Source organism: Trichoderma reesei (assembly GCF_000167675.1).
Source record: "Trichoderma reesei QM6a unplaced genomic scaffold TRIREscaffold_4, whole genome shotgun sequence".
NCBI lineage: Eukaryota > Fungi > Ascomycota > Sordariomycetes > Hypocreales > Hypocreaceae > Trichoderma > Trichoderma reesei.
Window position 1 is genome coordinate 898,173 of NW_006711151.1, and position 25,143 is coordinate 923,315.

Sequence of the window (25,143 nt, forward strand, 5' to 3'; positions counted from 1 at the left end):
ACCAACGGCTGCAAAAGCGATGGGTACAGTATTTCTGCTACTACTCGTTCGTCGATGTCGAAGGTAAGCTACTGAGCAAGCGCTTCTCTGCTTGGAGATTCCCCTCCGCAATCCCGCTTACGAATGAATACCAGTAGAGATGGGAATACTTGGACCCTGATGAGATGACACTGGCTGATACTCGTGCCAGCAGACGTGACAGGAGCCTTGCAACTACCCCAAGCCAGTGCCCGTGAGATGAAGCCAAATCTCCACGAACAAGCACGGGGATCGACAAGCACTAACCATGGGCTTCTCAATCGCTTCTCCATGTTTCTACTCTCGCAGCCCACGGATCGTGGATGCCACGGCGAAGCCTTCGCTTCTTAGAGTACTACTACTACTGTACGAATGTACGAGTACATGCTGGACAAGCATTACGGCGTGGGTCGTTTACCCATGGAGACACCACCGCCAGCCCACACACGCCGCCTTCTGGCGCTACTACTTGATGCAGTAGCCCCAGGTGAGGCAATATCCCCGGCCGGATGCCTTGTCGTTCTTTTTTGTCTGCCGGTACTTTGCATCAAATATGAGGTGCCGGTAGAGTACCTATGTATTACATGTATGCACGCAATGCTCGATGGGAGCGCAAAGAGGCGCCAGAAGTCGGATCAGGGAGGTGTGTCTTGTTCAACGCCAATGCAGTGATCCGCGGGGGGTGGTGAAGATTTTCACGAGATTTGAAGGGTTGCCTCGTGGATAAGCCCAATTTCGACGCGCTTACGGGAACTACCTTACCTAGGTACCTACTACTAGTAGTACTACTATGTACTATGTGCACATATCCTCCGGAAATTGCGAGTCATAGAACGGCGAGGATACGTGTAAATTGCGCGAGCCCTCCTCATTTTACCGCGGCCAGGAGAAAGTACCTAAGCTCTATCGCTTGCGCCGATATGACCAAAGTCTCTTTCGGTAACAAGTGAAAGACTGGAATGCCAATAGTCGGCGCGGCGCCCCGTTGCGAAGGGTCTGTTGTTACTCGTCAGCTTGTCTCTTCTCTTTTGCCTCGCTCTGTTTCTCTCGGAATTTCGCGAGGGCAACGATCGCGATGATGGAATCCTCCTGCGGACAAAGCGAGCACGACAGTGACGTAACGAAAGCTGTGAGAGCCCACATGGAAAGCTTAATGCAGGGCGCTATGGAGTCGCAGCAGCATCCCATGCGGCCATTATCGTATTCGCAGAGGGGGATCATAGTATTTACATGTACTTCAAGTGCATACCTACAGTATCCATACCCAGTAGTAATCGTGTGGTCGTCTCCAGAAGCTTCTGGCCTTTTACACCTTGTCTCTTGCTCTAGGTACCTTGCCTTACCTTACTTTGCCTTATCTTACTGTACGACCACAAGAGCAAGAGGCGAGAGACGACTTCGACTTTCTCAAGGGCTCATGTGATGCTCCAGGCAAAAGATGTCGAGGGAATCGAGAGGCCCTCCACTCCACCACAGGAACACGAACATGACACAGGAGGGGTCTGGTCGGTTATTTTTAGGCCGTTCCCGATGGCTCGGGAGCTCTTTGCAAGGACGAGGCGAAAGTGGCGCAAGACCGATCTCTCTACCTACTAGTACTACTAGTATCTTCATCGAAAACAAGCAAAGAGAAGCTGTCGTTCTGACCATGTACGAGGTAGTATGTACTACTACGACAATCTTGCGGGGCGCCGGTTCCGGCGAGATGCAGGCTGGTGGTGGTGGTGGTGATGGTGGTGGTGTGTTGCACCAAACGCCTTGCACGTCTCTTATGTGTTTGTAGGCATCCAAGTACTTAGGTATGCATCACCACACCTGCACGCACTTCGTACATATACGATGCGAATACACACCATACACAGCCAACTGACAAACCTACCTGGACAATCTGGCTGCAGAGGTAATACTACTAGGTACGTACGGGTAGGTAGGACTGCCTATCGTCAACGACACAGCCGACAGATGGTCTACTACATGATGCGGGCAAGGATGAAAGAGCAGGCCGGTCTGCGCGTGCTCCCCCGGGAGGTGGAGAGTGCGAGCAACTGCGGAAGCTTTCTGCGGAAGAGGCTTTTGACGACGCCTTTCAGTCTTCTCGTGAAGGTCCCTTGGTCTTCATCCAAAGTGGGTGCGGCTCAAGCGAAGCAGGGGAGGAGCAAAAGCACCGCTCTCGCATTGATCCTACGAAGAAAAAGAGCAGTGATATTATATGTACATGTAATACCTCTTACTACTAGCACCAACCCCGGAAGAGGCGCCGTTTATTAGGTATCGCTGGAGGGGGAAAACGACAGCCGGCATGACTCGGCGTAACACCGAGCGAACATGCGTGCATGTAAGTGATATCTTACCAACGTCCCCCATCACAGATGCCGGCAAGCCGAAAGCAAATTCTTCGAAATCTGTTTTCTCAACTTGAACGCGGGCCGCTGGTTGTTGACGCCACGCAGATCCAAGGTATTTATACCTCCCTACGGCACGGTACCTTAGGTAACACGAGTATACTACTAGGTATGTATCAACTTTCCAGTGTCAAAGTCTAGAGCATCTGGCGAATTTTGCCCGGCTTGCCACCACGTTAATGGAGGGAAGAGGGGGAGGGTGGGATTGATGGTTGCAACCGGTCAACCTGACGTTCTGTTCGCGGCAAGGCCAATCTATTCGACGCGGAACTAATAATGGAGAGGAGAAATCTACCGTGTCAACGCCAAGATCTGGCAGAGAAGGTGGGCTAAATGCTTTGCAGTGGTGATTGGTGGTCCTTTTGATTGAGACATTGCAGTTAGGATGCATGAGATCAGCCTGTAAGGTTGTCAGGGCTGCTGATTGTAGGGATCTGTATCCCGTACTCACCAGGCATATCGGCCGACAAGGAGGAGGGAATAATTACTGATTCTTTGCCTGTTAAAAGGTCGACCGCGTTGTTACCCTCCCTAACTACCTGGTGTTACTTTATCTCGGCGCCAGCTCCAACTTGCCTTGCTCCAGTCGATGGAGGAAGAAGAACGCCAACTCGACGAATCTCAACATCCATTTGTCTGGATAATTGAGGATTGGCCAACTACCTCTATAGTACTACCTACATGTACAACTACGGATACACTCCAATGCTCTTGAGTAACGTAACCCAAACGGTACTAGCAGTCAAGAGGATCAACCTCCTTCAACTCGCTCAATGGCAGAAAAAGGGCTTCTCGCACTAACGACGCCGCTTGTTGCCAACGAGAGAGGTGCCAAGTTCGGGCAGCTGAATCCTTTTTGTGTCCAATATCGCCCAGGCAGACCTGCATCTTGTACCGTTCACTCTCGATCTTGACGTCTTTCGAACGGGTGGCATAAATCCTTGCTGTGAGACACCAGATTGACATCCGCCTTGCACTTGCAATATCATAACCTTTCCTACCTACCTACTACCTAGAATCAGATGTCATTCTAACAACTACGAGATACTTTTGCAGAGCGCCACAATTTGCAAACTCGCGCCTCTGTCTTGCGATAGCTTCAAGCCCATGGTGCTCACGGCAGCATAGCGCCTTTGGCTCGCCCTCTTTCTCCCCCCCTACCCTTCGCCTTGCGTCTCGATGTCTCCAGTTCCTTTGCCTGCGTTGCCAAGAGAAGCCGCCGTCCCTCCCAAAAGGCCCGGAAATCCGCTGCTCCCCCCCAAAAGTCCATATCGCTATTGATAGCTTCGAAGCGTGCGACTCACAGGCCCCCCGACGGGCAAAGGAACAGCGCGCGCGGATTAGTACATAGTAGCCTCCGTTCACCATGGTCGGAGTTCCGCGAAGCAGCGGCTGTCAGCTGTGCAGGCAGAGGAGAGTCAAGTGTGACGAGGCCAGGCCAGAGTGCGGCAACTGTCGCAAGTACGGCGTCCAGTGCCCCGGCTACGAGCGAGCCATCAAGTTCGTGTCTGGCAAGCATGCGGTCCGGGGTAGGGGCACTCGAGCGTCGAGGGCTGGCCGCCAGCAGGGCAGTGCTGGTGGTGCGGCATCGGGGACTTTGAGGTCTGCGGCATCGACTGGTTCTGCTGGCACCACTTTGCCTGACGATGGCAGCAACAGCAACAGCAGAGGCAGCAACAGCAGAAGCAGAAGCAGCACAATCGCAAGTCGCACTGCTGCGGCGGTGGTCATGCCCCTGGTGGCCTCGCCTCAGCCCAGCCGGGCCCTTTTCGTTGGCACTCTGATGGACATGGCCCAGACCAATTTAGCTTCCAAGGACGTGACTACGTTCCTCAGCTTCTTTGGCCAGCTCAGGTTTGAGGCGCTGGGCACCTCTGCAGCCCTGGATGGCGCCATCTGCTCGCTGTCTCTGCATCTCATGGGCAAGGAGCTGGGCGACGACAACCTCGTGGCCAGGAGCAGAACCGTGTATGGGGGGTCTCTTGTAGCTCTCCAGGCGGCGTTGAGGCATCCCATCAAGTGGAAGGCGTCCGAGACCTTTTGCTCAGCCGTCTTGCTGTGCTTCTTCGAGGTGAGTATTATTCAAATGGGAAAATGGACGTAAGAAGGGGGGCCATGGCAACAAAAAAGCAAACATGCCCTGCTTCTTTCATCGCTCTTACGACAAAAGCCTGACCGAGCATTGCTGACTTCAATTTCGGCGGGGAGGGAAACAGCTGTTTGCGGGTACGACTTCGCCGGATACCTGGCTGCATCATGCTCAAGGAATCGCCACTCTGATGGAGCAACGTGGTCCTGCAGCTCATGCGCAGGGCAACGATGCAGCTATACTGTTTTCCTTCCGAGGCATCCTGGTAGGCCACACTCCCGTTGTTACCCACCCCCCCTAATATTCATCCTGACGCTATTGGTGATTGTGTGACTGTCTTGTCTCCTCTTCCTTGCCTTCTCCCGGGACGTGAAAGTCTGTCTGTTCCTGCATCTCCCGAGGGAGAGCGCTGAACAATGGACTGGACTTTCAATGCTCTCCCCTGAAGGGTTTGCAAGGCTGCATCCGAGATCCCTTGGTGAGAAACGGCATGCAATAGCCGTCACACGAGGGAGAATGATAACATGCCCCTTCACCCCGACACCCTACCTGTACCCAGAATTGCCCAAGTAATAGCTGACACGCCCTTCTTTTCCTCAATCTTTCCCCATGGTCTAGATTATGAGCTCGCTGTTCTTCCCAACCAGCGAGAAATGCTTCCTAGCCCGCCCAGAATGGAGAAAGGTTCTCACTGGCCCGGCGCGGTCAATCTACTCTCCCGCAGCGCCAGACTTGACACGGCCAGTGATCAATTCCTTCCTGCTGTGCCTGGCAGACATGCCCGAGGTGATGTGGTGGGGGTATCCCATCCGCGAGGCCCTCCTGGCCGGCAGAGAGGTGAATCGCAAGCGTATACGGCATCTCGCCGAACTCACGGCCGCGAACCATGAGCGGTTCACCGCATGGTACGAAGACTTCGAGAGACTCGGGGTCATGCCGAAAGAAGTTGCCTCCGAAGATCCCAGCTCGCCGTACCCGATCGTGCTGGAGCACCCGGTCGGATGGCTCGGGACGATGCTCATGGGCTACTGGGCCAGCATGCTGATTCTGCAGGAGCTCTTGATGCGGTGCCGCTGGCCGGTGGACTTTCGGGACTCTCAGAAGCAGCTGGTGCAGAACATTCTCCGATCCATCGAGACGATGGGGAGAGGCATCATGGGGCCCTTTCGGCTGGGCTACTCGATACGCATCGTGTATGAGTTTGCCAATGCGGAGACGCAGCGATGGATCATTACCATGCTGGACAGGTTCTCCAAGAGATATGCGGCGACGGATAAGGGGAGTTATCCGAGTCCACGCGTGGACGCGCAAGGGTACTCGTGAAAGGACCTTTTCGAGACGGTGAGCACCCAAGCAAAAAAGCAGACCCTTCTCTTTCAACAACCCCCCCTCCTTTTGCCTCTTGTCTGCTGAGTGTGAGAAGGGCCTTTGGAAGGGGGAGGGGGGGGCTGCAGCCAAGCTATTACCAGGACTTACTGTACATGCCGGAGCCGACCGATTGGGATAGGGAAAAAGGGGGGAGGGGGGAGGGGAGAGTCTAGAGTGCTTTGAGTATCATTCTGCATTTTCATATGCGTCAGGATGCAGGTACCATGTGAAGGGGGACAGCAGACTTTGTGCTCACCGATGGTTTGGATGAATGACCGGATAAAAGGCATGACTTTTTTTGACTGAGGTGATCATGATATCAATACGAACACACAAGCTTTTTCGTATGGGAGGTTTGTCTGGCATGCAGGTCATGCCTTGCGTTTTGATTACATGTATGAGTCTTAGTCATCTCAAGACATGATACCACCGTCGTGCGTCTATCTGATCCTCGTGTGTGCACGGATCTGGTGATCCGGTTGAGATGGCTGTCGCTTGATTGGCGATGGGGAGGTGGAAGGGCCGTAAGCAGCCACGTCGATGATCCCGTGTGGCCTCGTAAAAGGAGTGTGCAAGGGGGAAAGGAGGTGGCATTTTTAGGTCGTTGTAATAGGATGTCAATAGCAAGCCACATGATACGTGTCTTCTTTCTTAGAAAATATTTCTAATTCCAGATGTCTAGATTTATTCTTGTTCTGTTTATTTGAAGTCCCTTGTCTTCCAACATGATTATAGGTTAAGGTGATGAGGCTATCATTAAGACATATCCTGAGTCGTACAACGCATAATAAAACGTACTATCCCTGATGTTTTCGCACCGATCCAGCCAGCACTGTAATTCGTGTGATTGCGCGATGGGTAATGTGAAGAAGTAGAAGAGGTAGAGGTAGAAGAGGTAGAAGAAGAAGAAGAAAAAGAAGAAGAAGAAGCAGAAGAGAGACGGGAAGAAAATTACGAAGGATTCAGGGTAAACAGAATCCATCCAGCTCCCCGTAGTATTAGCACACAAACTCGTCCATTTTCACATGGAGTCGGCTACTCTCGATCCAGAGCTGTTCGACGGCGTGTCCTGATGTGATTCTTGCCGACGAGCAAGCCTTTCACTTTTGCGGGATTCGCAATCCGAATTTCAGTCGCTCGAAACCCGCCTCTGCTTCTTCTTCCACAGAAAAGCGCGCGCCAGGCCGGAGAGGGAGGGCCCGCCAAAGAGCAGCTGGTCGGTGTGGCGGCCGCAGGTGGTGTGGACGTTGACGGTGGGCGAGGACTTGATGAAGCCGAACGAGGTCCTGCGCTGGGGGGAGGAGATGGACTGGGGGCTTGTGGCGGCGGTGGAGCTTGTCCCGACTCTCTGTTGATGCCATGTTTTGTTAGGAATGGAGATTGCGTGTAGAGTGAGTGGGTGGGTGGGCTGAGTGAGTAATGTGTGGGGAGGAGAGTCTTGCACTCATACCTTTGAGGGAGAAAAGATGGGTGAGTCGAGCGAGTCGCGGGAGCATTCCAGGATGCCCAGGGCAGCGTCGTCGAGCTCCAGGGGGGGAGGGCGAGTGGCGCGGGATGAGCGAGCCATGGCGGATGTAGGTAGAATTAAGATTTGGGTTGGTTTTTCTTTCGTGATTTCGTTACAAGAGACGTGATTTCTAGTGGTATAAATTATGATGATGATTGATGTCCAGACGAGGGCTTCTCTGCTCAGTCCGGCGGACGAAAGAAGGCTTGCTTCTGTTGACGTTGCGTGGTGAGGATAACGATAGGACTGACCCGTGCCTTCAAGGCAGCTGAGGCTCTTGCACGCCGGGTGCGGAATAAAGGAAGAAAACGGGTTGAGAGTTGTAGATCAAATCATCAACTGGTATAACGCAGGATGAGGTGGAAGAGGAAGAGAGGAAAAAGAGAAGGGAAGGGGAGGAAAGATATAGGGCTGGGATGGATGGGTGGACCAGAAGGATGGGATGGGATGCCTTTGTTTGGAAATTTTACGACTAGTTACATACATACATACATGGGCTGCGGGTGACTGACTGATGACTTGGCACAAAACAAGGGAGAATGTGCATGTTATTCATTTTTTATTCAATAGTTTATTTATGTTTTTTTCTTCTGTGTGATGGGGCATAACATGATCCGCAAGGAGAAATGGAAGAAAAAGAAAAAGAAAAAAGGAAAAGAAAAAACAAGACTGGACGGATCTCTGGGACTGGCTTGCTGGTGGCGGCTGACCGGATCCGTGTCAGGCCGCAGATGCAGATGCAGCACGGCCAAGACGCAGCGGTGCGACCACCAGCCGGCCGGCATTCCAGTCATCAGGAGCCAGCGTGTCGGTAAACACATCAAAGTTGTGGACAGACTATCGAGGGGGGGCCGCGTGGAACCAGTCGGGGGGGAGGAGGGTTTAGCCATCACATGATGGAGAAGGGTAGCGATAAGGCAGCCAGGGAAGCTTTTGGAAAGGGTAGGGATCGGTGTACGGGGGGAACAAGGACAAAGGAGAGAGAGAGTCCTGTATTACAGTATGTAGTATCATTACTTCGAAGAGAAGCTGGGAGAGAGACAAAGGACACGACGAGCCAAGAAAATAGGAATGGGGAGCGAGCTGGGCGTCATGGCGGGGATTTCCTGTGGCTTCTTGGCTTGGAAAAAAAAAAAACTGATGGGATGCATGGAGAGCTTTTTCTGTCAGACTCTGTGTCTTGTGTCGATCACATTGACGAGCTTGCATCACGCTTGTAGAGACAAAGGGGACGAGACAAGACAAGACAAGACAAGACCCTTTGCCGATACTATTGACATGTCGAGACGAGACGAGACAAGTCTTCACATGGCTGCGTGTGATTCGACATGGAGAAGAGATGGCACTGTACTACCTACTATCTACCTACTAACACGGACAGAGACTTAGTATCACAGTCCATTCCGACAGCTTGCAGGCAGCTGGCATCAACCCCATACGAGTAGGTATTATCTAGTATGGAGCAATCGCTGTGGTACCTAGTAATGGCTCGTCGTCTTCATCGTGCCATCAAATGTTAGTATTACCCAGCAAGGCAAGCATCAACAAACATCGCTTCTCCATCCCCCCCATCAGGGCCCGCACCGACCGCATCGCGGAACGGCTGTCGGCTGGCCACTCCAGGCATCGGGAACCAGCTCCAGACCCAACAACTCCCCAGCCGACCCCCTTGTCGTGCCTTATGATACCGCTTCTGGATGGCTAGTCCCAGGGATCGAGGGTCAGCTCGGGGGCCAAAAGAAGGGCACCCTGGGACAGACACCAAGCGATGGAATGGCCCTACCTAGTCAAGCTGCCCCTTTTTTCTTTATCGCTGCCGCTCTGGTCGTAGCACCGGCCGTATTATTGCGTGAGCTGAGCCCGTCAAAGAGGAAACGCCGGACCAATGGCCTCGCGGCACGGCAAACGCACCAGACAGACATGTTGCTGGCTTCATTCTTGGCCAGTTGGCAGTGGTCTTGGCCCAACATGAGTCACGCCTGTTGTGTGAGTGAGAGAGAGAGAGAGAGAGAGTGAGAAGCAAAGAGCAAGAAGACATGGACGGTTTCCACAATCTCGCCAGGGCTTGCAGAGAGTGGACTACTGCTACAGTAGCAAATGACAGCGCAATGGTCCAGTTTGCCGAATCTGCTTGGTTGATGCAGGACGAGGACAAGAGGCTAAAGCGATGCAAATATAGGACTGACGTGGGCTGCAGGTTGCTGACATGCGCCCAAAAGCTTGGCTCGAGTCCTACATAGTATGGAGCTATTACACGGTAGTAATACACACCACTGCAGGTTCAATAATACTGTACCAGGAAGAGAATCATTCCTTTGTTCGTTTTGATAAGATGAAAGTCCTACCCTGGAGCTGCGTGTGAAATTCCAGGTTCAGGCCTCAGGCAGCAAGGCATCAACTCGACGTTCCACGATGCGCCGGGCCACCTGACTGGACTGGACTGTCCCTTTCGCTGGGCGTGGGGTTCAGAGCTGGCCCTGAGTAAGTAGTGGCAGCACTTCTTCATCAGCCCTACGGCAAGCCCAGAATCTGCTTGAGCCGCATCAGGGGGGATCCGTGCCGAGGACAGATCTGAGAAATCCGGGGAAGCTTGCAAATTAATACTAATCCCGATGGCCCATCATGGCGGACCGGGACGCAGTCATTGATGGTGCATTGCAACTTTGGGGGGATTTGGCGGCGTGCCTGTACGTCGAAAGAGCATCCAGATGCTTGCATTCAATTGCTTTCAAACACTGCCGTTGCGCTGGCTGTTGTTCTTGTTTTGATTCACCATTGGTGATGCCGCCTCAATTGCGTAAACGTGCCCTCGCCGCGGCGATTAAGCTCTTCGTTCTCAAGCCCTGGTTGCACATCGTCATTCATGGGCCGCTTTTTGTGGCCGTGAATAGCGGGCCCTGCAATTGGGGGGAGGGGAAAAGGCAAGGCAAGGCAAGCAAGGCAAGGCTCAGACTGGCTGACAAAGACGGCAGAAACAGAGCGCAAAAAGACAAAAAAGGCTGAAGCTCGGGCCACTCACGGCCTGTGTGGCCTGTGCCTGTGTGGCTGCACGTGAGGAGGAAACCTCCGTTTTTTTTTGGGTGGCCTCAGCGCTAGTGGTGCTGGACGCCTTTAGCTTCTCGCGACGCGCGAAGACTCGTTAACTTACCTGGTCTGGTTTCGATATGCGACCACTTTGCTGCGTCTCTTTTCTGTGCCCGCCAGGAAGTCCGACGCTGCGCGATCTCGACGCGAAGCCGCTGAGCCGCTGAATCCCAGACAATCACTGAGAGCGCAGCTTTGCCCTTCGGCCATCTGACGGCGCCGACCTGTGCGGGATCCAGTGTGTCATTGCGCGATTCCATGCACGCCGTATACTTGCACCGTGAGGCTTCATCTCGGTTCTAGGTCAGTTCGGGCCCCTCTCGCAACCCTCGGCGACGTGACGAGCGGGAGCTCAGGGTCAAGTCAGTTACTGACTCACTTGCGATAGCTTCGGGGCCTGCATTGCGTGACAGCGTTGTCCCCCGCATACGTAATCCATCGCCATCGTTCGTCGGCCATCAGTTAAAGCATCTTCACGTCCCCTGCCCACCGCACCGCACCGCACCGCACCACATTGCACCAAACACGCCGCAACATCCGACAAAATGGTGAGCAACAAGAGAAAGAGGCTGGAGGAGGTCTTTGACCCCAACAAGTCGGACTCCGAGGACGAAAACTTCGACCCGCGGGAGGCAAGGCCTGCTCGTGGCCCCAAGAAGACTCGCCAGTCGAGAGGAGCCAAGGGTGGCTCGAGACGGACGAACAAGTATCGCGGGTCTGACATTGATGACGACGACGAGGACCTGTCCGACGAAGGCTCCTTTGCTGAGGACACGGAAGAATCTGATGACGAGGCGCCCCTGAATGCGGCCGGGCGGCGAGCTAGAAAGGCGGCAGCCAAGCAGCAAAACTACAAGGAAAGCAGCGAAGACAGCGATGACGCGTCCGAAGAAGAACAAACGGGCTCGAAAGCAAAAGCGGAAGACGAGGAGAAGCCCGATGAAATAGCCCAAGCCCCCTCAAAACCCACACGACGGGAGGGGACAAAGGTGGTCAAGCTCAGGGTTTCCAAGACTGCGTTGGCGCAGACACGCAGCACCCGATCACACCCTGAAGATGCTGAAGGATTTGTCGAGCTGTCCGCTTCCGGTCGACACGCCGTTGCACCACGGGGGGAGTCGCGAAGCAAGAGCCCTGAGACACTTGCTCGCCACGGCAGGCCGTCCCGTGCCGCCAAGGGGCTCAAGAAGGCACCTGAGCCAATCGAGGAGGATGCCCACGAGCAAACTACTCGAGACACGGCTGATGCCGATGCGCCTGACGAGCTGTTGGAAGAGACGCCAACCAACGAGATTGACGAAGTACTCGACTCCGATATGCCGGATGCTGCCAAGGATGCCGACGAGGAGCAAGCAGGGGAAGAGGCCCCGGCCGATGATCCTGATGTCGCACAACAAAATGAGGCCGCCGCCGAAGAAGAAGATGACGACGACGTGCCCACGACGCGGAGAAGACGGAGCACTCGCGCCAACGCCGCCGCTTCTACGGACGATGCCGTCGAGACTACCGAAGGCGTGGAAGCCGAAGAGGCGAATAACGGCGGTACCCGCCGATCTGGACGGCTAAGGAGAGTCACCAGAAAGACGACTAATGAGCACAGCGACTTTGAGCCGGTTGACTCCGATGCCGAAGCCTCGGACAACGGACGCAATGGGAACAAGAATGATGCTATTGATAGCCCGACCCCTCGTGGGAGACAGACGCGTTCCCAGGCCCGCTCCGTCCGCAGCTCGCGGCGTCGGAATTCCTCTGCCAGCGACGAGCCCGAATTCGACCTGGAGGAGCTCAATGAAGAAGCCCGCGAGTTGAGGAAGTCGTCCAGATCTCACCGAAAGACCCGGACAGAGTCTCCCATACAATATCAGGAGAGCAGCCGCCGGCCCAGGCCCAGGATCAACTACTACATGCCTCCGTTGACTGCCGCCAACATTGAGGAGGAAGCGGAGGACCCCGCCCCCACTCCGGCCCGCAATCGCCGCCGAGGCGGCGCCAGTGCCGGCTGGGACCGAAACCTGAATACCACATACGGCCCCTTTGGCGGCGGCGGCGCCGTTGGGTCGCTACTTGGCGGTCCATGGGGCACCGGTGCTACTGGCGGAGTTGACTCAGACAGTAGCGACGATGAGATGGTGCACAGGTCCACCGCCGCAGGAAACGTGGGCATGACGCCGACTTCTGCAGCTCCGGCCGGTGGCCTCGTCTTTGGCGGCCAGAGCCATGGCGTGGACGGCGTCGGAGCCACGCCCAACGTCGGCAAGATCAAGGACCGAAAAGCGCTTGCAGACGCCGACCCTCTGGGCGTGGATCTCAACGTCGACTTTAGCAAAGTTGGTGGCTTGCAGGGCCACATCGACCAGCTCAAGGAAATGGTCCAGCTTCCTCTGCTGTATCCCGAGCTCTTTACGAGATTCCATGTGACGCCACCCCGCGGCGTCTTGTTCCATGGTCCCCCCGGCACCGGTAAAACGCTCCTTGCTCGGGCTCTGGCCAACTCCGTTGGCTCTGGCGGCAAGAAGATTTCCTTTTACATGCGCAAGGGCGCCGATGCGCTCAGCAAGTGGGTTGGCGAGGCTGAAAAGCAGCTTCGTTTGCTGTTCGAGGAAGCAAGGAAGAACCAGCCGAGCATCATCTTCTTTGACGAGATTGATGGATTGGCGCCGGTCAGATCGAGCAAGCAGGAGCAGATCCATGCCTCCATCGTCTCGACTCTGCTGGCCCTCATGGACGGCATGGACGGGCGAGGACAAGTCATTGTCATTGGTGCCACGAACCGGCCGGACAACATTGATCCTGCTCTTCGACGACCAGGGCGTTTCGACCGGGAGTTCTACTTCCCCTTGCCCGACCTCGAGGGCCGCAGGTCCATCCTCAACATCCACACGCAGGACTGGGGCCTGTCGGAAGATTTCCTGCAGTCGCTGGCGGAAAACACAAAGGGCTACGGCGGTGCCGATCTCAGGGCTCTCTGTACCGAGGCGTCTCTGAACGCCATTCAGCGAACGTACCCGCAAATCTACTCGTCCAAGGAGAAGCTTCTCGTCGATCCCGCCAAGATCTCGGTTCATGCTTCGGACTTTATGATCTCCATCAAGAAGATGATTCCTTCGTCGGAGCGCTCTGCGACGTCTGGAGCACGCCCGCTGCCAGCCTCCATCGCGCCTCTTCTCCGCGACCAATTCGAAGAGGCCAAGCAGGCGCTCGAACTGATCCTGCCTCGGAAGAAGAAGACGACTGCACTGGAAGAGGCCATGTATGAGCAGTATGATGACAAGGATCATGGATTTGGTCGTGAGACGCTGCACCAAGAATTTGAGCGCTCTCGCGTCTTCCGGCCCCGGTTCCTCATCACTGGTGCTCATGGCATGGGTCAGGGGTATCTCTCCTCTGCCATCCTTCATCACTTTGAAGGAATTCACGTGCAGAACTTTGACCTCCCCAGCCTGCTCAATGATGGACGGGTAAGCCTAACCCCCCCCCCCCCCCCCTCTTTTCTCTCTTTTTTTTCTTCTTCTTTCTTTCTTCCCGTGTTGCGCACCGAGTCCCCTCAAGACATGGAACATTGCTAATTGAAGAATAATAGCCTATGGAGCAAGTCATTGTTGCCCTGTTCACGGAAGTGAGGCGTCACAAGCCGAGTGTCATCTTCATTCCAAACATCGACACCTGGTACGCGGTGCTGGACAAAACGCTGGCCCTCGTTACCTTTCGCACCATGTTAAAGTCTATCCCACCAACAGACCCAGTGCTCCTGCTTGCCACCGCGGATTGCGAGAAGAGGGATCTTCCGCAAGACTTGGTTCGCGACTTTTTCGGCTACTCTAGCAAAAACCTGATGGAGATCCAGAGACCAGAGAGGGTAAGTGAGAAGAGCGAACGGCGGTGTCTGCAACAGCGTGGCGGAGTGATGCTAACATCCAGCAGGTCAATCGTATCCATTATTTCGGGAGGACGCTGGACTACATCAGGTTGCCGCCTCACCAATTCCCGGATCTCGAAAACCGCAAGAAGAGAGTGCTCGAAGAGCTCCCCTTGGCTCCGCCAGCTCCCGTCAAGCCGCCTACCAAGGAAGAAGTCAAGGCTCTCAAGAAGAGGGACCACCAGCTCCTCAACGCGCTCAAGATCCAGCTGCAGCCCATCATGGACCAGATTAACCGCAGGTATAAGAAGTTCAGGCAGCCTGTGATCCCGCAAAGCCAGATCGAGTATCTGTTCATGGAGGCAGACCCCAACTATGTGCGGCCCGATGTGGCAGAGGGGGAGAACAGGCCGTTTGAGATTGACAAGGACAAGTACGGCAATGACGTGCTGCTACATAAGGAGACTGGCAAGCACTACTACAACCTGGAGACCACGACCATTGAGGAGCGCCTGTCGAACGGGTTCTATGCCCGGCCCAAGGACTTCCTTTTCGACATCAAGACTCTCGCAAGGGACGCCAAGAACATTGGCGACAAGGAGCGCACCCTCAAGGCCAACGAGCTGCTCAGCAACGTCGAGGTGGATGTCGCGAGCATCGAGAGCAGCACGGCCCACATCGACTGGGAAGCGCTCTACCAGCGTCAGCAGCAGCGAGCCAAAGAAGCGGCCGAGAAGGAGCGGAAGCGAAAGGCCATGCAGTCGGTACTGGAACGAGTCCAGTCGGACCTCGGCGGCGGCAACGACAGCGACTCGCAGGGTCCCCTTACCCTTGGGGAACCGGTGCCGGGGGCTCGGACGATGGCCCGCTTCCAGATTCGCAGCCCGCTGTCCAACGGACATGGCGAGTCCGGCCACGACGAGGAGCATCAGCTCAGCAACGGCGTTGCAGACCTGTCAAAGGAGGGCGATGTGCAGATGAGCGGCACTGACGACAGCACTCAGGTGGCGCTGAGCCAGATCCAGTCATCTCCCATGGGCCCGCCGCCCAGGTCTTCGGAGGGGGGTTCCTCGCGGAATCTGGCGACCGTGGTGGGGACGCAGGTCTCTCAACGATCAGCCGTCACCACTCTGCCTCCTGGCGTGTCGCCGTCTGCCGTGATCAACGAGGCATCCACGACGAAGACGTCGAGTCTCTCAACCTATCGGTCGAACAACTGGAGCTCGGAACAGCGGAGCTCACAGAACACCAATGGACATCACGAGCCGGAGGAGCAGCTGCCGGACACCTTGGTGGTTGGGCAATCCTCGGGGCGACTGTCTCTGAGCGATGACAGTTGGGTTCACACCCAAAACCCGGGACCGGCGCCCGACCTCAACTCGTCGGGTTCGATCATCGACAACCGAGCCTCGTTCCAATCACAACCAGACAAGAGCTCAGCAGCCGTCAAGTCGGTGGTCAGCTCGCCCCCGCAAGGATCGTCGAACGCCGAGGCCCGCTCGAAATCGAACCGAAGTTCTCAGCCGTTGGAGATTGACAAGGAGCTGGAGAAGGCGTTGATGCTGGTGACAGACCTTACTGCGGGCTGCACAATCGAGCAGCTTGAACAGGTCAACCGCGAGATGATGGACGAGATTTGGCGAGGCCGACATGAGTGGAACAGGGTCAAGGTTGTTCTCGACGTGTCGGGCGTGTTTAACCGGACGATTGAGGAGATGGTCGGTCTCCAGGGCGTGGCTCCGCTAAGCCAACTGCAGGACAGGGATGACTAGAGGACCACGCTCAAAGAAGCCGACGAATTCATTTTTCACTCGCCTGCGTGTCGGTGAGAAACCTTTGGGGGTGAGCGAGAGGAAGATGACGTTTTGTTCCCTTTTGTTTTTCTTGTTGTTGTAAGATTGATTATGGATAAAGGGTTGGGTTGGCACAGCGCTTGTTTGTCCCTTTTCCCCTTTACCCTTTCCTTTTGTGTAAGAAGAAAGAAGAAGATGATAAAGAAGAGAAATAGCCAAGGAGATGATGAAGATGGATGGCACCGATCGGAAGGAAAAAGGAGTGGCCATATGAGGGGGTGTGCCTAATGCTTGGAAGTCTCAAAGGAAACCTGTGTGTTTTTGTCATAATTTTCCTTGCTTGTTTCCTTTTGAGATTAGGTAGATGATATACCTTGACTTAACTAACTAGATGTATGAAATACGCGCTTTACATGATGTGGCTATGTTGCTAAGAGATGAGGGTGTACATGTGCTTTATTATCCGTGTGTTGAAAAAGTCTTGACGAAGTTTGCGATGTCAGGCACTTGAAGCTTTGCTATATCCAAGGCCATAATACATTGTCAAAAGATTCCATTCCACAATAGCCATCATCATCCTCCCTCCTCCTCGTAAGTGATTACAGCTTTGATCTGGCAGCAGCAGCAGCAGCAGCAGCACTATCCACCCTCTTGCCCTCGTCATCCTGCTCGGCAACGGTCAAATCAGGCAACCTGGCGGGCATGATCCTGCGCGGCACGGCCCCCGGGACGACGCTGTACTTGCTGAAGTCCGTGACGCCGCACTCGTCGCGGAGGAAGTCCTCGTCGAGGAGCAGCTCGCCGTTGACTCGCGCTGCGGGGGAGCGCAGGATGGCGAGGATGGCGTCGGAGAAGATGGTGGGCTTGCGGAGGTCTGCTGCTTCGGAGGGGTTGAGGGTTGTGAAGCGCTCGGTGGCGGCTGATTCGATGGCCTTTTTTTTTTAGTTTGTTTTTCCTCTCAGAATTAGAAGCCATACGTAGATATATATGTGTGTATAGTCTATTGTGTATGTGTAGATGGTGGGATAAAGGTATGAACGAGTATGCTACACTTCGGAAGGGGTTTGGTCAAGACTCACCACTGCAGGCCAAATGCTCGTAATCGCCATATTCTTCCTCCCCTCGCGCTCGAAGTCCATCGCCAGCCCCTTGGTCAGGACGCTCATGCCGACTTTGCCCATGGCGTAGGCGGCCTTGCCGCGGAAGAAGCGGCTGTAGATGGGCGGGCTGACGACGACGATGCGGCCTCCCTGGGGCGCCCTGTAGAGGTGCGGGAGGGCGGCCTGGACGACGGCGTAGAGGCCCTCTGGATTGACGCGCTGCATGAGCTGGAAGCGCTTGAGGGGGGTGTCTGCGATGGAGGCCCACCAGATTGCGCCGGAGTTGTAGACGACGACGTCGAGGCGGTTGTATTTCTGATTTTGTTAACAACAGTCAACTATTCTTAGAGACAGTGGCAATGATGGTGATGATTGGTGGTGATGATGATGATGATGGAGGCTTACAGCAATCGTCTTGGCGACGAGGGCGTTGACGCTCTCCTCGGACCGGACGTCGACCTGGATGGGCGTGGCCTCGCCGCCGGCGGAAGCGATTTCGCGGGCGACGGTGGTGACGGTCGAGGCGGCGGATTTGGGGTCTGGGGTGTTGGAGGGCAGCTTGGAGGGGTCTGTGATGGACTTTGCGGCGACGACGACTGTGGGATTTTTTAACACGGATGTTTTGTTAAGAGTTTTGAATGAATGGTAAAACATGGTATAGATCGATATCTAGGTATGTGTGAATGTGGAGGGTTTGAGGATCGGAGACTCACCTGCGTAGCCGTTTTTGGCGAGGTCGATGGCGACTTGGCGGCCGATGCCGCGGGAGGCTCCTACGACGAGGGCGACGGGCTTTTGGGAGGGCATTTTGTTGTTGTTGTTGTTGTTTTATGTGATGGTGGTGGTGGTGATGATGCTGATGTTGATGTTGGTGTTGGTGAAGATGGAATGGATGATGGGTCAAGGTGGGTGTGCTCGGCTGCACCCTGTTTAATTGATCGAGTTTCAAGAATGACGAATAGATGCTAAATGGAACAAGATGACAGGTCAACAGCTGTTGTTATATAAATGTATAAAAAACGATTCAAGCACATGTCATCATCAGCCCGACCTATCCCAGTTATATCCATTGACGAAGCTGGGAGTTGAATGCTGCCGAGCAAATGTGGAGCCGGCGCAGCAGCATCTCGGTGATTAGTGAACATATTGTACAGCTTCAGCAGAGTTGCCGCTTGAGGTCCAGTGGATTGTCGATGCCTCGGCTCGTTCAATGTCTTCATAGCGTCTGTAGCGCTGGTGCTGTTGCCCCCGCAGAATTCAATATTACAGGGCGGGTATGCGGTAAAGAAAGACGGGGGAGAAAGCCGGGGGAGCTGTGCTTGAGTGTGGTGAGACCTGAGCTGCTGACATCCATATAACAACAAAGAACAGTGTCAACGTGGGCATTTTTCTGATATTGTCATCAGCTTCCATCACGCCATCTACGCTTTTTTCTAGCTGCCGCAATCGAATTGTATTTCCCTGAGGCCTGCATCTTGGCAAAAAGCGGAAATCCGGGGTAACATTGACAGCCCAGTGGGAATTTCGAGAGGGAAAATTCAGGGGAGAAGAGGCAACCATGGGAGGCAAGATTGAGTGCTTCCTGGATCTCTGTGAGTTTGCTCTGTGCGTGTGTGTGTCGATTAGACGGCGCCTTTGTTATCATTGGCATCAATCAGACTGACAGAGCATACCCTATGGCTAGCATCCTACTTCAGCTACGTCGCCTTTGCAGACTTGGCGCAGAACTGTGATAAGCTGGCGGCTAGCGGAGTGGACATAGAGTAAGTCGTCATCGTCACCACATGACTGTCACGACCACCGTCATCAACGTCTAGTATCTGCCGTGCAAGATCATCTACTAAACCACTTTGATCTGTCAGGATTCATCCCGTGTTTCTGGGCGGCATCAACCACCTCTCAGGTATGGCCTCTCCCTCCCCATCGTCTTCGTCGACGTGGCCACCCCCTTCTGTCAATGTTGTTTTCAATTTCATCACTCCTCAGACAATGCTGACCGGACGTCACAGGCAACAGCCCTCCATGGCTCAACAAGGCCAAGGCAAAATATCTGCAATATGACTCCCGCCGAGCCGCCCACCGCGTCGGCCTCTTCAACATCCGCAGCCCCCCGGACCTCATGGCCGTCGCCCATACCATCTCGCCGCTGCGCGCCCTGCACTACATCAAGGCCAACTACCCGCAGGCTACGTTCCTAGCCGCCATGGAAGCGTGCTTCATTGCCTTCTGGACGCCTCCCAACGTCAATCTCATCCCGGAGGAGAATCTGCGTGCCGTCCTGCAAGGGGCCACTGAGAAGCCTGGCAACAGCAGCAGCAGCAGCAGCAGCAACAGCAAGAAGCTCTTCTCGGAGGACGAGGTGGAACGGATTATGCAGAGCCGGGGCAGCATGAAGGATGTGCTTTTGGCTACGACGAAGATGGCTGTTGATCTGGGGGCGTTTGGCGCGCCGTGGTTCTGGGTGACGAATGACAAGGGCGAGCAGGAGCCCTTCTTTGGCAGCGATCGGTGAGTTGATCTGATGAATGCTGTATTGACTGATAGCACTGGTAATGTGTTTTTCTTCTTCTTTCTGCTAACGATGGAGTATAGGTTTAACCATGTATACAGGTTCCTGGACATTCCATTCCAAGACATTGCGGTGCTGACGCCGTCCAAGTTGTAGAGGGACGTTCGTCAGCATTGTACAGGTAGTAGTAATTGGAGGTCAACCCACGACACCGGACAACATGTTTAAAAGACCCGTCTTTCTATCCTCTACCAAAGCGGACTTCAAAATAAATATATCGCCTTGAAGTTGACAAAACTGCATCTTTTGAAGCTGTTTTCAGTCTCGTAGTCTTCGTACATAATAGCCTATGCGACCCAACTGGTAGTCCTGTGCTGCGCTAAAACCACGATTTGTCGCGCCCACTTACACATGTTCCCACTCACCAATCACTTACCTAGTACTTACTCACTCACTCATTCACATACATATATACACCACACTCAGATATCAACATCACAGCCATGACAGCCCCTGAACTCACCCTCATCGTAGCCGCAACCCGCAGCATGGGCATTGGCTTCCAGGGAACCATGCCCTGGAAGGGCCTCAAGCGGGAAATGCAGTATTTCGCTCGCGTCACGACGCGGGTTCCCGCCTCGTCACAGGTAACGAAAAATTTCAACTCATCAACCTGTCTCTCTCTCTTTCTTGAAACCCGCCTCTCACTGAACCTCTAGAATTCGAATCATTCTCTGTAGTATTGATATTGAGGGGGAATTTGCTGCTAATTCAAAAACACAACAGGCCCCCCAAAACGCAGTCATCATGGGCCGCAAAACATGGGACTCGATCCCCCCCAAGTTCCGGCCCCTCAAGAACCGCCTCAACATCGTCATCACCCGCTCCGCCACATCCTCCCATCCTCCTCCTCCTACCTCATCATCATCATCATCATCAGCAGCAGCAGCAGCAGCCAGCGCAGAGATCCGCGTCCCGTCCGTCGAAGCAGCCCTGCAGTACGCGCACGAAGCCAGCGCGGGGACCGGCGCCCGCGTCTTCGTCATGGGCGGCGCGCAAATCTACGAGGCTGCGCTGCGGCATCCGGCGGCCAAGAGGGTGCTGCTGACGAGGATCGATGCCGACTTTGATTGCGATGTGTTTTTCCCGCTTGATTTGAGGGCGGATGGGAGCGAGGAGGCTGCGGCCAAGGGGTGGCGGAAGAGGTCGAGGGAGGAGTTGCAGAGGTGGACGGGGGAGGAGGTGGAGGTTGAGGAGGGAGGGCAGGAGGAGGCGGGCATCAAGTATGAGTTCGAGATGTGGGAGAGGGAGTGAAGAGTGTGTTTGAGTGACGATATTTTATTCTCTTATAGATGGTGGTGTAATTGCGTGTTGTATAAGCAGTAGATATCAGAGGTGGTGTAATTGCGTGTAATATATACAATAGACGTCAGACGGAGTCTATCAGGAGGTGGGAATGTCGAAGCCATGATTGCTGCGTCTCCCTCGTACACATACACTGCGTTGCTACATGTAATGGAATCCATCCAACGCCTCTTTTTGTTTCCTCTCATGTCCCACCCAATACCATGTTTCCACCTCCCCCCAGAACACTTTACACGGTTTGTACAGCAGCCATAGGTCGCCATTTAAGATTTACTCTTTGTTGGCCTTCACTGCATATCATCCCCATCCCGCCAAGCAGCCTGAGCCGTCTTGGCAGCGGGCTTCGCGCCGTTCGTCGCCTTGTCCTCCTGCACAGCAGTAGCAGCAGCAGCAGCACCAGCCTTGCCGTCCTCCTTCTTGAACGGCTCCTCCAGCCTCGTCCAAAACACATCCACCGGCCTCGCCAGCACCTCGAGCGCCCTGTTGGGCATGGCCATGTCGGACGCGCCCTCGAGCGCGGCGAGCCCGGAGCGCATCCAGCCGACAATGGCGACGAGCGCGCGCGGGTCGACCTCGGGGTCGCCCTTGAACAGGTTCCTCCAGACGGCGCTGGCCAGGACGGCGTCGCCCTTGATGAGCCCCTCGTCGTAGGCCAGCAGCAGGCCGCGCCACTGGACGAAGATGTCCTTGAGGTAGCGCTGGCGCAGGGCGCTCGAGGTGATGTTGTGGTCAATGTGCATCTTCTTCTCGCACTCGAAGAAGAAGTGGTCGATGAGCTGCTGCTGCCAGTTGCGGTAGGCGTCGCGCTCGAGGCAGCGTATGCGGGCGTTGACGAGGTAGAGGTGCAGCATGGTGACGTGCGACCAGGTGCTGAATGTTGGCGGGAGCTTGAAGGCTGTTTTGAACATGGCGAGAGAGAGTCAGCTGAGATTTGTGATCCCTGTTTGATATGGCTCATATCTCATATAAAGGAGGTCATACCGTTGTGCCAGATGTTGCCTTGTTCCAGAGACTTGCCAATCTCCTCGCCGTCGTCTAACCTCTCGACCTGGTCATTCTTGCGCTCCTCCTCCGTGATGCGATAGTCGGCCGCCTTGGAGGCCGCCTTGAATATCCTCTCGGAAGCGCCCAGCACGCGGTACGACTCCCCAATGGAACTTCCAAGGCCTCCCAGGATCCTTCTCGAGCTTGTGCTGCCAAAGCTGCGTGATGACGAGGGCGTCCGGACGGCAGGCGCATGTGCGTGGAGGAGGGGAACGACGAGGGCGGCTGTTTTGGCGGTTCGAGAGGGTCGTGATATGGAGGTGCGGGATGCGGCTCGGAGGAGCGTCCGGGCCTGGGACCGGCAGCTCTCGCAGGCCATTGTGGAGGATGTACGAAGATGAAGGTACGGAAATGGAGAAGAAAAGAAGAAGAGGATTGGGTTATCGTCGAGTCGAGGCGAGGTGCGTCTGTGGAGCGTGAATGGCCATGAGCTGGAGAGGCAGAGGCAGATGTCTGCTGTAGGCGGGCGAGAAGCTTGTAGGTGGATTTTTTTTCGTCTGGCTCTTGTTGATAGCCGATAGAGAGATACCTGGTAGCAGTATGTATGTACATGCAACCACATGCCTCTAGAGACTAGCAGCTTTCCATGACGCGGTGGATTTTGGCGCTGCTGCACCAAAAAACTTCGCTACTATAGTAGTAATAAGGCCATGGTAAGTGGCTTGCTGGGAGCGGCTAAAGTGCGGCTGCCCCGCGCATTGGAGGGGGGATCTCGAGTGTGTTGATGCAGGGTCTTGAGAGTCGGTTCTTGGAGGGGCAGATTCACGGCATGGAGAGATCATGGATGTGGTGGTTTGATGTAACCATGACACTGGTGTCGACGACCTCACATGGAAAGGACCGATTGGGGCTTGAACAGAACCAAAGATGTACATGTTTTATTTAGGTAGTGTATCTCTTACAATATTATTACAGTATTCTTACATATATCATATCCAATCAGTCAACAAACTACTCCAGCCTGGAAAACACCAGCGTGCTGTTGGTCCCGCCAAAGCCAAAGCTGTTGCTCAGCGCGACCCTCACATCCTTCTCCTGGCTCTGCTGCGGGACATAGTTGAAGTCGACGCCGACATCCGGCCGCTCTAGGTTGAGGGTAGCCGGTACAATGCCCTGTTGCGTTAAACAAGTCAGTTCATACGCAATTCCTGGGTTATGTAAAGTGAAGCTCAAATCTCACCTGGTCAATGGCAAGGATGCAAAAGAGAGCCTCAATGGCTCCCGCTGCACCCAGCAAATGCCCTATCGCCCCCTTGGTGCCGCTCACAGTGACCTGTGATTCGGACGAAACACCTTCCTCGCCCAGCATGATCCGCTTAATCGCCGCTGCCTCAGCCGAATCCCCCACCTGCGTGCTCGTGGCATGTGCATTCACGTAGTCGACTTGCGAGGGCTTGATGCCCGCGCTCTTCAGCGCCCTCTTCATCGCCATGTACGCTCCATGGCCGTCTTCCCGCGGCGCCGTCATGTGGTGAGCGTCGCCGCTGCATCCGTAGCCGCGGACTTCAGCGTAGATCCTCGCTCCCCTGGCCTTTGCATGCTCAAGCTCCTCGAGCACGCAGACTGCTGCTCCCTCGGCAATCACAAAGCCATCTCTGTCGGCGTCAAACGGGCGGCATGCTGATTGCGGTCTATCGTTGTACGCTGTGGTCAGGGATCTGGCTCTCCCGAAGCCGGCAAAGGTGAGAGGATGGATGCAGGACTCTGCTCCCCCCGCCACCATGACGTCGGCATCTCCATGGGCGATGAACCGAGCTGCGTCTCCGATGGAGTGCGCCCCCGTCGTGCAAGCTGTTGTTGCAGCGTGATTGGGGCCCTGGAAGCCGTGCCTCATGGCGATGTGCCCAGCGGCCATGTTGATGAGGAGCTTAGGCACGAAGAGTGGTGACACTTTTCTGTATCCCTAAACTCGAGCATCGTTGTTAGTTGCTGGATTGCCCAGATCTTGGTGGGAGTGGGAGTGGGAGTGGGAGTGGATAAGCTCACATCTCTGCTGTGGGAAAGGCTCGTCTCATACATCTCCTCCAGATTCCCAATCCCGCTCCCCAGACACACGCCCGTAGCCTCCTGATCCTCCAGCCGCGACGCATTCCACCCCGCATCCTCCAGCGCCATGTCGCTTGCCGCAATCGCATACTGCGTGAACAGAGACATGCGCCGCTGCTCGGCGGCACTGAGCCAGTCGTCAGCCCTCCAGACGCCGTGAGCCCTGCCGCCGGCCCCCTGAGGCACGACGCCGGCGACGGTGCACGTCAGCTCTCGCCAGCGCTGTCTCGGTTCCCGTTCGGCCACGCTGACGATGCCGGACTCGCCTGCGATCAGACGGGTCCAGGTGCGCCGGATGCCGAGCCCGAGAGGCGTGATGGCGCCGAGGCCAGTCACGACAACCCGTCGCATTGTTTTTCTATGATTCCATATCAGGGATTTTATATATATTTTGCCTGCTCGAGACTGCTTAGCAGTTGCCCGTGTGAATGACTTTTGGAGGCGTTTTGATGTTGGTGTTGTTGTTGGCTCTGGTTAAGATGAGAAATACAAATTATAGATGTTGGATTTCTTTCAGCAGAGATATTGATCGATTAATTATCTGAGGAACAGCCCGTTTCGGCTTAACAGCTTATTGTCAGCTAGCGTTGGACGAGACACGCTAAGCCCCCTTTCGTAGTTGCCCAAGTGCTCACCGTTAGGGGTCCCTGCCTTCTCGTCTCGTCGTCTCGTCTCGTCTCCTTCCCTTCCTTGCCTCTGGATTTCATCCTCCTTCAACATGCGAACATTAAACACCTTCGACTCGCCCATTTAAGAGATTCAGTACGAGCATTTGCATGTCAGAAACCGTCATTTATCATTGGCCATCGATATTGCAACTGAATCCTCGGAATTGGCTGCGATAGTCGCCAGCGCTTGTTCTATTGTCGCGTGGCCACTATCCGATCCATCTTTTAGCGTTCTGAGAGTCTTTGATCCAACTTCTCGATATCCTGACTCGATTTCCTTTCTTTCAACATGGG

The 25,143-nt window shown here is 54.8% G+C and overlaps 8 protein-coding genes across 8 annotated transcripts; 4 read left to right on the forward strand and 4 right to left on the reverse strand.

Moving 5' to 3' along the window:
* Window positions 1–4,209: 4,209 nt before the first annotated feature.
* TRIREDRAFT_75923 (uncharacterized protein) lies at window positions 4,210–6,135 on the forward strand (the record flags this gene model as incomplete). Its single annotated transcript, XM_006963169.1, has 4 exons — window positions 4,210–4,491; window positions 4,637–4,774; window positions 5,128–5,850; window positions 5,933–6,135. 3 exons carry the CDS (start codon window positions 4,210–4,212, stop codon window positions 5,830–5,832), a joined length of 1,125 nt encoding a protein of 374 aa, XP_006963231.1. The 3' UTR covers window positions 5,833–5,850; window positions 5,933–6,135.
* Window positions 6,136–7,006: 871 nt separating this feature from the next.
* TRIREDRAFT_104911 (uncharacterized protein) lies at window positions 7,007–7,444 on the reverse strand (the record flags this gene model as incomplete). Its single annotated transcript, XM_006963350.1, has 2 exons — window positions 7,007–7,225; window positions 7,328–7,444. 2 exons carry the CDS (start codon window positions 7,442–7,444, stop codon window positions 7,007–7,009), a joined length of 336 nt encoding a protein of 111 aa, XP_006963412.1.
* Window positions 7,445–11,013: 3,569 nt separating this feature from the next.
* TRIREDRAFT_21775 (uncharacterized protein) lies at window positions 11,014–16,096 on the forward strand (the record flags this gene model as incomplete). Its single annotated transcript, XM_006963012.1, has 3 exons — window positions 11,014–13,926; window positions 14,049–14,324; window positions 14,390–16,096. The coding sequence occupies 3 exons, from the start codon at window positions 11,014–11,016 to the stop codon at window positions 16,094–16,096; spliced, it is 4,896 nt and encodes a 1,631-aa protein (XP_006963074.1).
* A 620-nt stretch (window positions 16,097–16,716) lies between these two features.
* Window positions 16,717–18,024, reverse strand: TRIREDRAFT_2902 (uncharacterized protein; the record flags this gene model as incomplete). Its single annotated transcript, XM_006962991.1, has 4 exons — window positions 16,717–17,049; window positions 17,197–17,532; window positions 17,623–17,813; window positions 17,931–18,024. The coding sequence occupies 4 exons, from the start codon at window positions 18,022–18,024 to the stop codon at window positions 16,717–16,719; spliced, it is 954 nt and encodes a 317-aa protein (XP_006963053.1).
* Window positions 18,025–18,775: 751 nt separating this feature from the next.
* Window positions 18,776–19,882, forward strand: TRIREDRAFT_57965 (uncharacterized protein; the record flags this gene model as incomplete). The annotated part of the gene is made up of 5 exons (XM_006963170.1): window positions 18,776–18,809; window positions 18,902–18,980; window positions 19,080–19,120; window positions 19,227–19,725; window positions 19,828–19,882. 5 exons carry the CDS (start codon window positions 18,776–18,778, stop codon window positions 19,880–19,882), a joined length of 708 nt encoding a protein of 235 aa, XP_006963232.1.
* A 347-nt stretch (window positions 19,883–20,229) lies between these two features.
* TRIREDRAFT_57302 (uncharacterized protein) lies at window positions 20,230–21,040 on the forward strand (the record flags this gene model as incomplete). The annotated part of the gene is made up of 2 exons (XM_006963171.1): window positions 20,230–20,373; window positions 20,513–21,040. The coding sequence occupies 2 exons, from the start codon at window positions 20,230–20,232 to the stop codon at window positions 21,038–21,040; spliced, it is 672 nt and encodes a 223-aa protein (XP_006963233.1).
* Window positions 21,041–21,206: 166 nt separating this feature from the next.
* Window positions 21,207–22,512, reverse strand: TRIREDRAFT_46057 (uncharacterized protein). The gene is made up of 2 exons (XM_006963053.1): window positions 22,073–22,512; window positions 21,207–21,986 (listed from the first exon to the last, which is right to left on the reverse strand). The coding sequence occupies exons 1-2, from the start codon at window positions 22,452–22,454 to the stop codon at window positions 21,379–21,381; spliced, it is 990 nt and encodes a 329-aa protein (XP_006963115.1). The 5' UTR covers window positions 22,455–22,512; the 3' UTR covers window positions 21,207–21,378.
* Window positions 22,513–23,057: 545 nt separating this feature from the next.
* TRIREDRAFT_120712 (3-oxoacyl synthase) lies at window positions 23,058–24,630 on the reverse strand. Its single transcript, XM_006963351.1, has 3 exons — window positions 24,122–24,630; window positions 23,316–24,038; window positions 23,058–23,248 (listed from the first exon to the last, which is right to left on the reverse strand). The coding sequence occupies exons 1-3, from the start codon at window positions 24,530–24,532 to the stop codon at window positions 23,087–23,089; spliced, it is 1,296 nt and encodes a 431-aa protein (XP_006963413.1). The 5' UTR covers window positions 24,533–24,630; the 3' UTR covers window positions 23,058–23,086.
* Between the last annotated feature and the right edge of the window lie 513 nt (window positions 24,631–25,143).